General features: G+C 38.3%; 1 protein-coding gene across 2 annotated transcripts in view; it reads left to right on the top strand.

Annotated features, from left to right (window-relative positions):
- WDFY3 (WD repeat and FYVE domain containing 3) overlaps positions 1-16,580 on the top strand; it is a gene marked incomplete at its 5' end in the record, with an annotated part of 176,668 nt that overhangs the window by 142,021 nt on the left and 18,067 nt on the right. For both annotated transcript variants that reach the window (XM_080796083.1, XM_080796084.1), the window contains 8 exons: positions 2,177-2,231; positions 2,448-2,567; positions 3,886-4,003; positions 5,219-5,325; positions 6,898-7,051; positions 11,382-11,473; positions 11,699-11,911; positions 14,990-15,137. In XM_080796083.1, the coding sequence (XP_080652209.1) occupies positions 2,177-2,231; positions 2,448-2,567; positions 3,886-4,003; positions 5,219-5,325; positions 6,898-7,051; positions 11,382-11,473; positions 11,699-11,911; positions 14,990-15,137 (1,007 nt within the window). The remainder of the gene's footprint in view (positions 1-2,176; positions 2,232-2,447; positions 2,568-3,885; positions 4,004-5,218; positions 5,326-6,897; positions 7,052-11,381; positions 11,474-11,698; positions 11,912-14,989; positions 15,138-16,580) is intronic.

Raw genomic sequence — 16,580 nt, 5'->3', positions numbered from 1 at the left:
TACTTCATCTTTGTCAGGTTTCCTTGTTCTAATAATGCAAGTGTGACTGCTCATGATTTTTTGGGGTAAAATCCCCTTGGTGAAAAAAAGAGGTATGAATTTTAAGGCTTTTGATAAGCAAAACCAACTTGATTTTCATAAAAATTCAACATATCTATAGTCCACTACTAGTGGGTAAATTTACTTACCTCAGTAGATGCTTGTCAACTTTTTATATTTATCTTTTTGTTTTTACTGGTTTTATAAGATGCTTTCTCAATTTTTAAATGTGTATTTCTTTTATTTTAGTAATCTTGAACACTGTATATGTTTGTTAGCCATTTAAAATCCTCATTTATGAGTTATCCATAACTTTGCCTGTTTTTTTCCTGAGTTCTTTTTTGGTGGTGGTGGTGATGGTGGTTTGACTTTTTTTTTTAATTGAGATATAATTGACATATGATTATAGTAGTTTCAAGGTATACAACATAATGATAGGATATTTGTGTAATTGAGAAATGATCATCATGGTAAGTCTACTTGACATCTCTGAGTTCTTGCTATCCATTTGATGGGATTTTTCTATAATAATGTATTACTACTCCTTTACGTGTTATATTTGTTGCAAATTGCCCGATTTTCCTCTTAATTTTGTTTTTTAATATTTAAATTTTAACTCTTGTTTTTATGCGTTAAGACCTATCAGTAGTTCCTTTATGCTCGTTTTACTTCCTTTTAATCTTAGTCCTTCTGAATGATACAGCCATTTCAAGAATCCATTTATAGTCACTCAGGAACTGGTAGCCATTTATATAATTCATTGGAAAAGAAGCAGTGCTTTTGGCTACAAATGATGCAACATGCAAGAAAGTGATTTAAAACTTTACTGGGGATTCTCTAATTTGTAAATAAAATTTGATTCCGGTCTGTGTGCATCTAACTATGTTAAGTGTGTGTGTTTCTCTTTTAAATTGTTGCTTTTCTTTTTCTTTAGCTGAGGTTTAGCAAATACAAATGCTAAATAGGTGCTTTTTTTGACCTCAGATTATGTTCTGTTCCTAATCATTTGTATTGTTGTTAAGATAAACAACAGGAAATAAAAGTTCCCCTTCTAGCACATTGAGCCTTTTTTTCTACTTGTAATTAAATTGCCAGTACTTTCACCTGCTTACATAATCTTCAGCTTGTTATTTCATTGTTCTTGCTACTTTCTGTGCTGAGCTGGCAGTTCTTTACTTAAAGATCTGTTAAAAGTTGAAAAGCAAGAAGCAGAAATTCATTTCCAACTTCATCTTTTCAGTTGTTCCCTTTCTTATAAAGTTGAGGAGTCAACATAGCTCTTTTTCCAGGGAGAGTTCCTGTACATTTGGTTTGCCTGATGGAAGAACTTACCTAGAAATGGAAAGTGTTACCCCTACTGTTGAGCCAGAAATGTTTAAGAACTAAGGTTTACAAACCTGTTGATTTCTTTTCAGACAGTAAAATACATAGTTCAGTGCTTTCCTATGGGTGATTGTGTTCAAATTACAATCTTCAAATCATTAATAACAAATATTACGAAGGTGTTAAACCTTATTAAGAAGGGTTTTGCAGCATTCCAGGAACAGCTGATACCCAAAAAAGTCTGTAATTCCAAATGATCCAAACAGCAATGACTTTCCTCTCATAAAATATTGATATTTTTATTCACTCTCCAACTTCTCTTTTAAGAAATGTGCTATGTATACTATTTCAGCTATTCCAATTTAATGTCTTTGCATATGTTTATGTACAGGTCATTGTAAAAGGTAGACAGTTGGACTAGATCATTGTTTTTCAAATTCTTGCTATAACCCAAGGTAAAAAATGAACTTTGTATTGCGTCCCAGGACCCACAAACTGAGTTACAAATTCTAACACAAAATTGACTGGAAATACTTTCACTTACTGTAAACGCTTTTCAGTGTTCTCTGTTTTCTTCAGTTGAATTCCCTGTTATTTCATATTTCAGAATGTTGGTTATAACACACTAAGACTCATTTGTAATAGGTCTTCCATGGTTTGAAAATTTCCTGGACCAGATGTAAATTTTTCAACTTGATTAATAATTGATATATTGAATAATATATAATTGAATAATATAATAATTGAATAATTGATATAACTTGATTATAATTAAAATTATATTGCCTGTAACTTAATCTTTTCTTGTTTTTAGGTCTGGGTTGCTTAGCACTTTGGTTGGAGAGAAGTCTGTGACTCAAAGATGGGAGGTAGGCTTAATGAAAATACAAGTTTTATTCATAATTTGCAGTTAGATGGTATAAGTTATACAGTTGAAAGCACTTCAACAATTCATAAAATACATACATTAAAAAAAACTTTGTGTTCTTTTTAGGAAAAATAAAAATATAAAAAAATAAAAATTTTTAAAGTGAACATAGTAGAAATAATGGTCCTGAAATGAATCTTTGTTGATCTTTCCCAAGAGAGGTGAAATCAGCAACTTCCAGTATTTGATGCATTTGAACACTTTGGCTGGCAGGTCGTATAATGATCTCATGCAGTATCCTGTCTTCCCCTGGATCCTTGCAGATTACGACTCAGAGGTAAATAAACATTTTGTGTAAGTGGAACAAAGTAATTAAGAGGTACTTAACTTGCTCAAATGTTTTACTTGGTTTATAATTTATAATTTAATTTATAATTTTTATAATTTTAATTCCTCAACGGGAACTTATTACAAGAAGATGAGAAGAGTTTTAGCTTGGACTTGTACAAAATTTAAGTCATTGACCAATTTTTTAGATATTTATTCTTAATATCTATTTGGTTTTCTTAAGTACTAGTTAATTTGTATCCTCTGGTGGGTGTCTCTCTGTACTCTACACTGCAGCTGGTTTCAGAAACACTAATTGAGTCATCACTGTTTAACATTACTCAGTAATGGTCATCATAATTTGGAGAGATTTAGAAATCTCAGCACAGTACCCTTCTTCACAAAGTAGCTCCTACATGTATATCCCTTGAGCACGAAGACAATCCCGTATCTGTCAATTCCCAGCCCCTAGAACGGTGCCTGATAATTAGCATACAATTTAGTTTTTGTTGAGTTAACCAAAGTTAACCAGTATTGATGAGGGATTTTGCATATAGATTTTGACTTATATTCATGGATATGGATTCATTTAAAGTACAAGTTTGGCAAAATTGTTTGGCCGTGACGCCCTTTAAAAGGACACTGATTAAATACCCCCCTGGTGCATATTCCAGATTTTTAGTTTGAAAACCCCAGGTGGTGAATTTGTTTCTCTTTTAAGTATATGAATTAAGTCAGTTAGAAATGAACTTTTAAAATAATTGGTGGAAGATAGACTGAAAGATTCCATCTCATTTGGAAGTCACGTAGTCTGGTATGCTGTCTTTCAGAGGTGAATGAGTTACCAAGTGCTCTAATTCATTTCACTTCCTGATCACCTCTAAGAAGGGAATACTCAGAAGTGAAGTTGGGGTGAAATGGGCGAGGAGAGGAAGAGAACAGAAAGGAGATTCGGTGCTCCAGTTACGTGGGTGATGGAGATAAAGATGAATTCCAGGCTTTTGTGTCGAGTCCCCTGCCATGTCCTTGCCAAGACTTGGAAGGATTTTCCCTTATTCCTCATCTCCAGCCTGGATTCCGAGTGTCTTCTGTGAATTCTTAATTTCCAAAGTAGTTGTCTTCAAACTGAACCAGTTAACAAGCTGCCACGTGCCTGTCTATAAAATACAGATAACCAGTAGGTACATAGCTTGGTTTTGGAGCCCCGTTCTGCCAGTGTGACCACAAACATTTATAAATCACTGTCATCTGTTATAGCCACTGTACCTACATTGGCGAGAATGAAAGGTGTATAGTAATGTGGAATTGGATTTCATTTTGTATTTTAGGAGGTAGATCTTACTAATCCCAAGACATTTAGAAACCTGGCTAAGCCAATGGGAGCACAGACAGATGAACGATTAGCTCAATATAAGAAGCGGTATAAAGACTGGGAAGATCCTAATGGTAAGTAACTTTTCTTGTCATTGGACTTTGTGCCTCAGTTGCAAACATAAAGTCATTATTTAGTGGTCTGCCATCCCTGTATCTTTTCCTGTATCTTTGCTTATGTATCATTATATCTGTATAAGTTATATATTCACACATATATACAGCTATCAGATTTTGCATGCCAACTGATAACCATGCTTAGAAGACATGTTTTAGGTAGCTTATCAGGTACTGGCAGAAAACTGTCTGCTTTGTATAGGTCAGAAATTTCCCATTAGGTAGATAACCTGCCTTTAACTCTAATCCTATTTAACCCAGAAACTACAGTTTCCTTAATTAAACTGTCTTAATTTTGTTGAGACACTTTTTGGAATCCTTTTCTTTAAAATAAAATAATAATAATGATAATAGTAACAACAATAACAACCACCACCTCCTGAAACTACATTTATTACTTGTTATGTTTAGTGTTTTGATTTTGTGTTTTGTTTTAAAAGACTATTTGTGAAAGAGAGAACATGCATGCACAGGTGTATGTGAGTTGGGGAGAGGCAGAGAGAGGGGAAGAGAATCTTAAACAGACTCCCCACTGAGCACAAAGCCCCATGCAGGGCTCCATCTCATGACCCTGAGATCACCACCTGAGCCGTAAGCAAGAGTCAGGTGCTTAACCAACTTCACCACGCAGGCCCCCTGTTATGTTTAATGTTTCTCATGTGTCTGCCCCCCACCACCCCCCGCCGAATGGGTGAAACAAAGGAGGAAAAAAAAAACTAAGCTTAAGCCTAAAGGTATTCCCTGTGTGGACCCTTTTTTCCTGCCAAGGAGAGTATGTAATAACAATTGCATAATATTCATAGATAATAAGTTAGAGTAATAGATCATTGCAAAGCCAGAACATCCTAAAAAGTAGCTGTAAGTCAGTATCCTGCTTTAGTGGAAGGTGGTTTGCTATTAAGGCTTACCTATTACAATAACCCTCAAAACGTGAATTCCTACATGTGCTAAATTTGTGAGGAAAGGCACTGAGTTATACTTAATTTGGATTACTGCCAGATATATAAGTGAGGGGCTGCGGTGCCGTAATGTTCTCACACTGCAAACACCAGTGCCAGTTGTGTTTAGTGTTGCAGCAATCACAGGCATTAGCATTTTCAAGCCTATTAATACCAATTTTATTTTTCACATTTACTCTTTTGTTTTCAATTATGTTTTAATTTTTTTGAACAGGAGAAACTCCAGCCTACCACTATGGGACGCACTATTCATCTGCAATGATTGTGGCTTCGTATCTAGTAAGGATGGAGCCTTTCACACAGATATTCTTAAGGCTGCAGGTAAAACTCTAAATTTAGCATTTTTCTATTTTATTCAAGCCTCCTTTCTATTTAAAATTGGGGGGGGGTGTTTTAATGTTCTTATCTTGTCTTACAAGAAGTCCTATGAAGTTTCAGTCACAAAAAATAATGAAATATAACTCAAGTGGCATTTCACTGTATCAGAATTGATGAGTAAAACAAGAGCCAGGGTCCTTTAGTCAAAGAAGCAAATACCATGTGGTTTCCGGCCAGGTATATGGAATTCAGCCTTAACTGGTTTAAAATAGCAACAAATATTTTAAAAATATAGTCTAGCTCATTTGCTATCTTCTTTATTATAATTACTTTCCTCCAGATTCTCTTTCATTTATTCAGCAAATATTTATTGAATATCTACTATGTACCAGACACTGTTCTAAGTACGTGGAAGATATCAATGAATAAAAACAAAAGCCCCACTTTGTACAGCATATATACTTTAGCTGAGGGAAACAGACAAGAAAAACAACAAAGAAATACATCTTAAAGTGTTTTAGAGTACAGTACATGCTATCAGAACATACGGATCAGGGAAAGGGACTGGGAAGTACAGAAGTAGGAGTGGGTGGTAGAAAAGGGTGCAGTGCAGTTTGAAATAGAGTGGTCAGAGTAGGTCTCCTTGAAAAGGTGGCAAGTGAGCAAAAATTTGGAGGACATGAGACAGTTACTCATGCAGATATCTGGAGAAAGTGTGTTCCAGGCAGAGGGCCCCAAGCCAAGCACGTGGCTGAGATGTTTTAGGATGAGCAAGGAGCCCACTGTGTCTGGAGCAGAGTAAGTGGAGGGGAAATTCAGAGGATGCCCTCAGATAGGTAACGAGCCGGATTGTGGCAGGTCTTGGTGGCGCAGTGTATGGACTTTGGCATTTTCCCCCCAGTGAGCTTCAGTGTAAAGACAGATACACTGTGTCCACTGAAAACACAGCAACAGGGAATTCGACTGAGGAGGGTGTGCTATATCTATGAGGCTGTGTAAGAAATCCCTTTTCTATTTGAATTCATTATATATATCAAAAAGTTATATATAACTTTCTTAGTTTTTTACCTAATCCTTAACATTGTGAGCACTTGAATGTCATGTTAATTTATAAAATCAGTCTAATGTATATATACACACATGTATATGTGTATACACACACACACAAACACATACACACACAACTTGAATATTTTCAACTGTAGATGGCTACATTAGAATCTTCGGTGGTTTTCTTTAGGAGAGCATCATGAAACTATGGAAGAATTCATATTTCATATTTCATATTCTTGCCCTCTCAATAAAAACTCATTTTTTAGTGACTTTTCGAAGTCTTTGTATTTAGGTTTCACTTTGATTACAAAATACATAATTAAGCACTTTGTCAGAAACACCCCAAAAGAATTAATTTTCTTTTTGTGATTATTTAAAATTTTGTGTGTTTGACGTAGGATGCGGGAAAATGGAATTGTCACCAAATGTATTTACTTGGGTTTTTCGAGCCCGTGAGCTTGACAGAAGCCATGAGGTGTGGCGATGGGGCTCTAACAGAGTAGTGCCTTCTTCCGTCCACAGGGAGGCCACTTCGACCTGGCTGACCGGATGTTCCACAGTGTACGCGAGGCCTGGTATTCAGCATCAAAGCACAACATGGCAGATGTAAAAGAACTTATCCCCGAATTTTTTTACTTACCAGAATTCCTGTTCAATTCCAACAACTTTGATCTAGGTATGTACAGCTGTGGTGCTGTCATCGGAACACTAACCTGGAAAGGACCAATAGAAATGTGACTTTCCTGAATAGTGTCTGCAGTACGCACAGACAAGGAAAGACTTCCTTGTGGTTTCAGCAGCTGTTATTTACTATAATTGGGTGTGTGGGAGTAAATATAAAAAGAAAAATACATTTATGCCCAAAATAACTGTTTCAAATGTGGAGTCTTCGGAAGATTTAAAAATTGACATAGATTGCCTCTAATGCTTAGAATATTGTGATTTCAATAAAAACAAAGGAGAGGTGAAAATTTATTTAAAAATCCTTATGGTTGAAATTAATAGCCAAAAATGATATATCCACATTTTTTGTGTATTGTTTTAATCTTATGTATTGCCTGAGGCATTCTCAGGTTGCATGCTGATATGTTTTAAAATTAGAATTTTAGGATAACTTCAAGTTAATTTCTCTTTTTTATCATGTTAGGTTAGGATTATCTAGAAAAACAGAAACAAATCAATAGTCCTAAAAATGAGAGAAATTTCGTCAGTACTCTGCTCTCTTTGTATAATCCAGCAGTTACAGGAAATAGATTTGATTTTGGCTGCAGTTTTTTGGAACATAGTTTGCTGATCTAGGTTTCTGAGTATTTCTTTTAAGACATATCAAAATTCCGGGCGCCTGGGTGGCTCAGTGGGTTAAGCCTCTGCCTTCGGCTCAGGTCATGATCTCAGGGTCCTGAGATTGAGCCCCGCATCGGACTCTCTGCTCAGTGGGGAGCCTGCTTCCTCCTCTCTCTCTGACTGCCTCTCTGCCTACTTGTGATCTCTCTCTCTGTCAAATAAATAAATAAAATTAAAAAAAAAAAAGACATATCAAAATTCCATTGTTTCCACTTCAGAATATTCCTGCCAGACTTTGTTCTATTTTTATATATTTTTCATACTTCATACCATATTTAAGTGTTCAACATATAAATCATTTCTATACTACCTCAAAGTTTGTTAACAGAAAATTTAGAGAAGTGTTCATATCTGATACATCTGAGTGATTTTTCTTTCTAAAAATAGTTTTTTAAATAATTTTTGTTGATTGTCCGTTGGGAGTTCTAACTTTGTGAAATTATAGCTCCAGATCTAATGGGAAAGATAATAAGACTCTCTTAATAGCCCCAGCAAAAGACCTGAAATTGAGTCCAGTCCAGACCACTTACAAACTGAACTAAATTATCCAGATTTAAATAACTAAATTAAGAAAGAGTCATGTATTTTTGTCATGCTCATCTTCATAATAAATCATCTTCCTTCCATGAAATCACACACTTTAAAAAACACTATTTGCATATAAGAGCTAAAAGTGTAAACAAAAAAAGCTGAAGCTGTGAAACTCTTAGAAGAAAACATAGGGTTAAATCTTCATGATCTTTTATTTGCTGATGCCTTGTTAGGTAGGATATAACAGCACAAGCAGAAACAACTGAAAAAAAATGACTTGGACTTGATCAAAATGTAAAACCTCTGCATCTAAGAGCATTATGAAGAAGGTGAAAAGAACACCTCCAGAAGGGGAGAAAATATTTGCAAATGATGTATCTCATAATGGTCTAGTGTCCTGAAAATAACTCTTACAACTCAACAGCCAAAAGATAACCCAATTAAAAAATGTGCCAATGACCCAAGTAGACATTTCTCCAGAGAAGTTATACAAATGGCCATGAGAAGATGCTCAACATCATTAGTCATTGGGGAAATGTCAGTGAACATCACATAGGTACCGCTTCACATCCACTGGGATGGCTGTGGTGAAAGCAAAAAGCCACAACAGAAAAGAGCAAGAGCTGATGAGGGTGTAGAGAGAGCAGAAGCTTCATGCACTGCTGGTGGGAATGGGAGGTGGCTTAGCAGCTGTGGAAGACAGCTTAGCTTGGTGGTGTCTCAGAAATTAAAAATAGAATCACCGTATGACCCAGGAGTTCCACTCTGAGGTCTATATGTGAAAGAACTGAAGACAGGGACTCAAGCAGAGTACCTGTCCACACCCGTTCAGAGCAGCATTATGTACAATAGCCAGGTGGTAGAAGCAGGCAGGCCACATGTCTGTCAGTGAATAAGCAAATTGTGAAATGTACATACAGTGGAATGGTACTCCATGGAAAAGTGTGAATTACTGATACACGCTATAACACAGATGAACCTTAGAAAGAAGACAGACACAAAAGATCACGTAATGTATGATTCTCTTTCTATGGAATATCCAATGTCGGTCAATCTTATAGACACAGAACACAGGTTGGTGGTTACCCAGGGACGGGGGCCAGGCAGGAGGAATGGGGAGCCACTGCTTAATGGGTACAAGACTGCCCTGTGGGGTGATGAAAATGTTTTAGGGCTAGATAGAGATGGTGGCCACACAAAACTGTGAATGTACTAAATGCCACTGAATTGTTCACTTTAAAGTGGTTAACTTTATGTTAGGTAAATTTCACTTCAGTTACTTAAAGAAAGAAAGAAAGAAAGAAAACCCCCAAAACAATGTTTACTATTTTTATTATCTTTAAGTGATGTAAAACAAAGAACACTTGGTTTTTTCCCTGGCTCTGGGATGAGTAACATTCCCCTGGTCTTCTTATCTTTATACCCTTGGATATGGATCTACATGGAAGAGAGCTGCAAAGTACCAGACTCAGACCAAGAGTATACTACAGAGTGTTCTCTTTAAATTTTTTTAAAATTGCAGTTAGTGCAGGTGAAATAAAATGATATTGCATAAATATTAGGGATGATTAGCATATTTTTTTAAAAAGTAGATTATATGTCAAGTCTGGAGACTTGGGTGGTATTTCAAAGGGAGTGGACTGAGGGGTATGAATGAGGGGGAGGGGTGGTAATAACTCGATTGTTTTACTTTTTCTTAAGTCATATGGTAATTTTTCCAACCAAGTCAAGACATCACTTTAAACAATAAACTGATTTTTATGTTTCTCACTTAATATCACTTTGTCAATAAGCCATCAAATACCAGTGATAAGAACAAGATTGTTTCCATGGGAAATATTTTTATTGGCCCTCACTTGAAACTGCCTTTGTGTTCTAGAATTTGAACAATTGTACTTTTCTGAAAATGTCTAATACAGCTGTTTACCTAACCAACTACTGTTGAGCTAGTGAGTCAACATTACTATTCATAGAGTCACTTTTTTTACATTGATCATCTGATTTATATCTGGGAAAGCTGTAGGCTAAAATTAACTTTTTGGCCTTTACTTCCAAAAAATGAAAAGATAGGATCTGTTTCCTGAGATGCCAGTCCCATTTAATATGTTTTGTTGTGGACAGGTTTTATAGCAAACACTTTCTTTAATATTTTTCAGATTGTCTAGCTATGACTTAAATTAACAGTTTCCATGGAATAAATATCACTTGGTATGCATTTTTTGTTTCTGCTAGGTAGCCCCATAGTTTTTCCAAATTTTTTTTTCTGTTAAATGATGTACTAGCAGCAGAAACTTACATTTCAGGTTTTATTTTTTTAATGAGAATCCTTACAGCGGAATACGTGTCAGTTCTACAGAGTTCTCTCAAGAGTTTAAGAATCAGAAATAGGAAATACCACATGTATTGCATATATTTCTAGAAGACTGGTATTTTTATTTCCTCTTTAGCAAAGAGAACACTCAAACTCCTCAGTGACTGAGAAGTTAGGTATTCCTTCAGGAACCTCTTCCATGTGAGAAGCAAAATTTTGTCAAAACATTAAGAGAAGAAATTCAGTACTGGTTCACTGCTGATGACTCACCAAGCTCTAAGCATTCAGGAAAAGCCCAAACAAAAGAAGATTTAAGAGAAATTGCTAATGATCTTCCAGATGCGCTATCCTGAGGGGATAAAATTTGAGCAGTTTTTACAAACTCAAAACAGTAGGCTCACTAAATGTTTCGTTAAAAAGGAGTCCTGCAGTCAGTTAAATTTCAGGAATATTGTGTCTAATATCCCTCCTGGAGAAGCGCTCTGCCTCTGAAGAGTCTTACAGGAAGAAACATGCTTAACTTTGCATGACTCAGCATTTTCTGAAGTCATTTGAGAGGGTGGGTCCCTCAGATTTGCTAATGCTTAATAATCTCTCTGAGGGAATTCTCTAAGAAGCAGACCTAGGGAAATAGCAGAGTAGTGGATCTCAGAGGGTCCTTTCTGATGGTAAAATTTCATAGTTCTGGTAATGAATCTAACCCACTATTTCTGTGTTACTTTAATATAAAGTTACTATTTAACTTTATTTATTTACCATCTTACTTAACTTTATTTATTTACCATCTTTCATTGTCTTTTTAATTTATCTAATTGCACAGGCTGTAAACAAAATGGCACCAAGCTGGGAGATGTTATCCTTCCACCGTGGGCAAAAGGGGACCCACGGGAATTCATCCGAGTCCACCGAGAGGTAATGGGAGCATCCTTTGTGGTTGAATTTGGATTTCAGTGGGTTGTTGACCACAATACAAAGAGAGGACCTTGAACAAGATACCACCCATTTATTCAAATTACAGATATTGTTCTTACGATTTTTAGTTATTTCAGTTCCTTATGATCACTGGCCAATTCCTTTTGCTTTCTGAACAAGTAATAAAAGTCAGCCTATGACTGAATGTGTGTTTTGAAATTACAGGCTTTGGAATGTGATTACGTGAGTGCCCATCTGCATGAGTGGATTGACTTAATCTTTGGCTATAAACAGCAAGGCCCTGCCGCGGTAGAAGCTGTAAATGTCTTCCACCATCTTTTTTATGAGGGTCAAGTGGACATCTACAACATAAATGACCCACTGAAGGAGACAGCCACCATAGGGTTCATTAATAACTTTGGTCAGATCCCTAAACAGGTATGGATATTCTTATCATTGAGGCTCTCAGTTTCATTTTTTAAGCTCTAGTATTGCTGTAGATGAAGAATGACCATATAGCAAGTTTAGGCTAAGTTTTTATTGAAGAGCCCTGCCACCTAATAGGTTCAGTAGCTTCCAAGATTATTGCTTTCTCCTCCTTTTTTGCAGGCCAGGTAAATAGAAATGTTGTTCAGAGAATTTCCCCTCAGATGAGTGCAGGGAGTGCTTTCCTGTATCTGCCCAAGACCTACAATTAGGGAAGAAGATGGGGTCTGGGGGTCCACAGCACACAGGATGGGGTTTCATTCCAAGACCAGCAGGAAGCCAATGCTGACACTGAGCAAGGAAAGACATGGTCATTTTTAGACTTTATTTTTTATTTGTTTATTTTTTTAAGAATTTGTTTTTAAGTAATCTCTACACCCAGTGTGGGGCTTGAGCTTACAACCCTGAGATCAAGAGTCGCATGCTCTACCGACTGAGCCAATCAGGTGCCTCCATATTTAGACTTTTTTTTTTGTTTTTTAGGTTTTATTTACTTATTTGACAGAGAATGAGAGAGAGAGAGAGAAAAAAAAAAAAACACAAGGCAGGGGAGAGGGAGAGGGAGAGGGAGAAGCAGACTCCTCACTGAGCAGGGAGCCCGACGTGACACAGGGCTCCATCCCAGCACCCTGGGATCATGACCTGAGCCGAAGGCCAATGCTTAACTGACTGAGCCACCCAGGTGCCCCCATACTTAGACTTGAAAGATCATTCTGTCCATGTACATTAACTAGAATTAAAATAAAAACTGAAAAATAAAGATCATTCTGTTCATAGTCTCATACACATGCACACACTGTAGAGGAACCAAGTTAGGAGCAGAATATCACCTCGGAAGCTCTTAGAGATAGTGGAGGGGACAGACAACAGTGATCTGGATTAGATTAGTGATGCAGGTATGATGAGTGCTCTGGTAGGAGGGTGCGTGTGTAGGTGTGCCAAGAACCAGCCCTGCACTGGCTGCTCTGACCACTGTCTTGAACCCACACAGGAAGACCGAGAGCATGGCCACCTGGCACCCACATGCGGTAGATCCCTCACCTTCACGGTGAGCACAGCCCTGTTAAGAGACTTCATGCACCAGGCACACCAGGATGGGGTGATGCACCAGGAGGAGCCAGCCCCGCGGGAAAGGCACGCTCTGCTGGCCTTTCAAACTACCTGCCTCTCCCAGGTGCCTCGGCTCTGCACTTTGGCCTAGCCATCCTTCTCTGTTCCTGCCCCAACTACCTCTCTTGGGCTCCCTTTTTGTACATTAACCAACTTAGAGGTTTCCAGGGTCGATGTTTGGGAACAGTCAGAATAACGGCCTTTCTCTGGATGACAGATAGCAGGAGAGCCTGTAACTGCACCACTCACAGTGCAGTCTGATCTACCAACCGAGTAACTGTGTTTACTTTGGGGGGGGGGGGCCGCTGCAGACGGAGAAGGAGAGCCCCAAGCAGGCTCCACACCCAGCCCGACGCAGGGCTCGATCCCATAACCCCGAGACCAAGACCTGAGCCAAAACCAAGAGTCGGATGCTAACTGACAGAGCCACCCAGGCACCCCAGAATTGTGTTTGCTTTTAAACTTAAATGCTTATTGATAAACTCTAATTGCAGCTGAAGAATTGTAGTTAAGCCTTTCCTTTTTTCTGAGGGTTACAAGCACAGGAACTGTTTCATACCCTCTGAGAAACAAATATTCTGACCAAAAAAATCAAGACACATGCACTGTCACAGATTTTAATCCCACTTTTGAGTTTAAGAGGCAGACTTAAACTCTGAGCCTGGGAACTATAGTTCGAGAGACTGATAGAGTCCTTCAAAGTATGCCATCCTAGAAAATCTAGGTCTAACGGTCAGCATATCCATACACTGTTACATACCCTGGCCTGGTGAGGTGCTCTATCCTTAGGTCCTCTTAAAAGTTCTTCAACAGGAGCTCAGTCTGTGACTCAGTCAGTTAAGTGTTGGCTTTGGCTCAGGTCATGTCCCGGGGTTCTGGGATCGAGTCCTGCATCAGGCTCCCTGCTTGGCGGAGAGCCTGCTTCTTCCTCTCCGTCTGCCTGCTGCTCTGCATACTTGTGCTTGCTCTGTCTCTCTGTCAAATGAATAAATAAAATCTTAAAGAAAAAAGAATTTATTAATGTGATATCTGTATAAAAAAAGTTCTTCAGCAAATGTCCATTCATGAACATGCTTTAAAGTAGGGGAGTCCTTTATACAACTGTAGAGTCTGTGTCATTTAGAGAAAATAACAGAACCCTGAAACATGTAGACAGGAACAAGGGGTTTAAATGTTTGGGTGCCTAAAATGTCTTTCTCTTTACAAAGCATTTTTTCTGTTTTTTCTTCTGGAAATCCAGAATGTCACATTCATAAAGTGTGAAGGTTTTGTAGTCATTTTAAATCTCATTTTATCTAAGATTTTCCAAATATCTTCCTCAGATAACAGTTTTCTAACAGAAATGGCTCTGTACCTATTTTGAAGATCTACGGTATTTAAAAAATAGTCATCTTAAATGACTATTTTCTTTTTTTCCCCTTACAGCACTGCAAAGTAAAAAGAAGGCATTCATACTTTCAACAAATTAGTAGCATCTAAAAGATACCAAAATGATGTCACATAAAGAAAGGCCGTGTTGCCAGAAATAACTCAGAGAGAATGTCAGTCTTCCCTCAGTGGTACAGAATGGTGTCTGACTGTAAAGAACTGGTTACTTTTTAAAATCATTGGAAAGTAATTGTTGATTAACTATAGTTTGAGTAGATTGATTTACTCCTGAGAAGTCAGGAGATCAGAAGAGCATTGAGCATGGTGGTAACCCAGGTTTTCATGGTCCCACCCCTGCTTGCTAAGATGGGAAACCTCCACCATCTTTCTGAGTCTCCTTAAAAGTTCTTTCCTCAAATGGGAAAGGTGACAATGTAGTGCCTAGTGGTCATTGTGAAGTGTAAGTGAAATAAAAACATAATACTTGGCATCTAAGAGGGTTCAGTAAATGTTAGCGTTCATTGTAAAACGTGTCATCCTCTCTCATCCCAGTTATTTAAGAAACCTCATCCTCCAAAGCGAGTGAGGAGCCGACTGAATGGAGACAGTACAGGCGCCTCTGCCCCCCCGGGGTCTACAAGTGACAAGATCTTTTTCCATCACCTGGACAACTTGAGGCCTTCTCTAACACCTGTAAAAGGTGAGGTGACAGAAAGTCAGCCTTTGCTTCATGATTCTATGGGAGTAGTTAATAGTCACACATGTGATTAGCCTAACACATGTGCCTTTCAACATTAGTGTCGGTTATAATGAGTGCTATACTTTTTGTGATAAAACACCAAATACTTGTTAGATTTTCTCCTTCTCCTTTTGTTTTGTTTTGGGTTGGGTTTTTTTGGTCTGTTGGATTTTTTCATCAAAAAGAACCAAACAGGGACGCCTGGGTGGCTCAGTGGGTTAAGCCTCTGCCTTCGGCTCAGGTCATGATCTCAGGGTCCTGGGATCGAGCCCCGCATCAGGCTCTCTGCTCAGCAGGGAGCCTGCTTCCCCTCTCTCTCTGCCTCTCTGCCTACTTGTGGTCTCTGTCAAATAAATAAATAAAATCTTAAAAAAAAAAAAAAAAAAGAACCAAACAGATTTCTCCTCCCTGCTAAGGTAGCGAAAACTCCAATAGACCAAATCTTGTAGCTCAACTTTGTATTATATATGTAGAAAAGCCTTTGTAATCTTCATTTATACGTGTTCTGCCAATTTAGAAATAGCAGTTGAAAGACTGCATTTTTAATATGCCAACTTAAAGTATCTGTCTTTTATCTAATATGGTTATGAGTTATCTAAAAGTACTTTCTCAGGGCACCTGGTTGGCTCAGTCCATTAAGCGTCTGCCTTCAGCTCAGGTCATCACCATCCCAGGGTCCTGGTTGAATCAGGCTCCCTGCTCAGTGGGGAGCCTGCTTCTCTATCTCCCTCTGCCCCCCACCCACTCATGCTCTCCCTCTCTCCCTGTTTCTCTTTCACTCTCTCCCAAATAAGTAAATACAATCTTAAATAAGCAACAAAATGCTTTTCCAGGTGGATATTTTTCTTAGAGTGAACAAAGGTTTTTGTAGAGTCTTGAAGTTGCCATTGTTAAATCTAAAAATTGGAGTATCGAAGTCTGGTTAATTAATAGGCTACCAGCTCTGTGCCATTTTGGCTCATGACACAGACCCCCCCTGTGCCAGCTGCACTCAGTGCCAGTGATGGTCATGGAGCACTGATGTGCTCAGCAGGGAGTCAGACCTCTTGGGGGATGGCATGTCCTTCCTTTAGGAAGTCTAAGGCTGGATATCATGTGGGAAGTGCTGCAGGCCTAGATTGGTTGAAGGTCTGTGTACAGATTCTGGAGAGCATCCCCGATTACTCTGTGCAGTCCTGATGGTCAAGAAGACAGGCCAACTGCTAGGAGCCAACCCCAGAGGGGTCAAGAGACAGGAAGGCCAGAAGGAAGCCCTGCAGAACACCTGTCAGGGTCAATGTCCATCATGCAGCAGAGACTCAGAAGCCAGACTCTCCCTCTAAGGCCATTTTGTCCTAATGTATGTGTTAAGAGGCTTGATTCATAGGAATATTTGAGATGACAACCTCTGTAAGATCATGAGGT

The sequence above is a fragment of the Martes martes genome (genome assembly GCF_963455335.1).
Source record: "Martes martes genome assembly, chromosome: 2".
Lineage (NCBI taxonomy): Eukaryota > Metazoa > Chordata > Mammalia > Carnivora > Mustelidae > Martes > Martes martes.
This window is presented reverse-complemented; position numbering and strand designations above follow the sequence as displayed.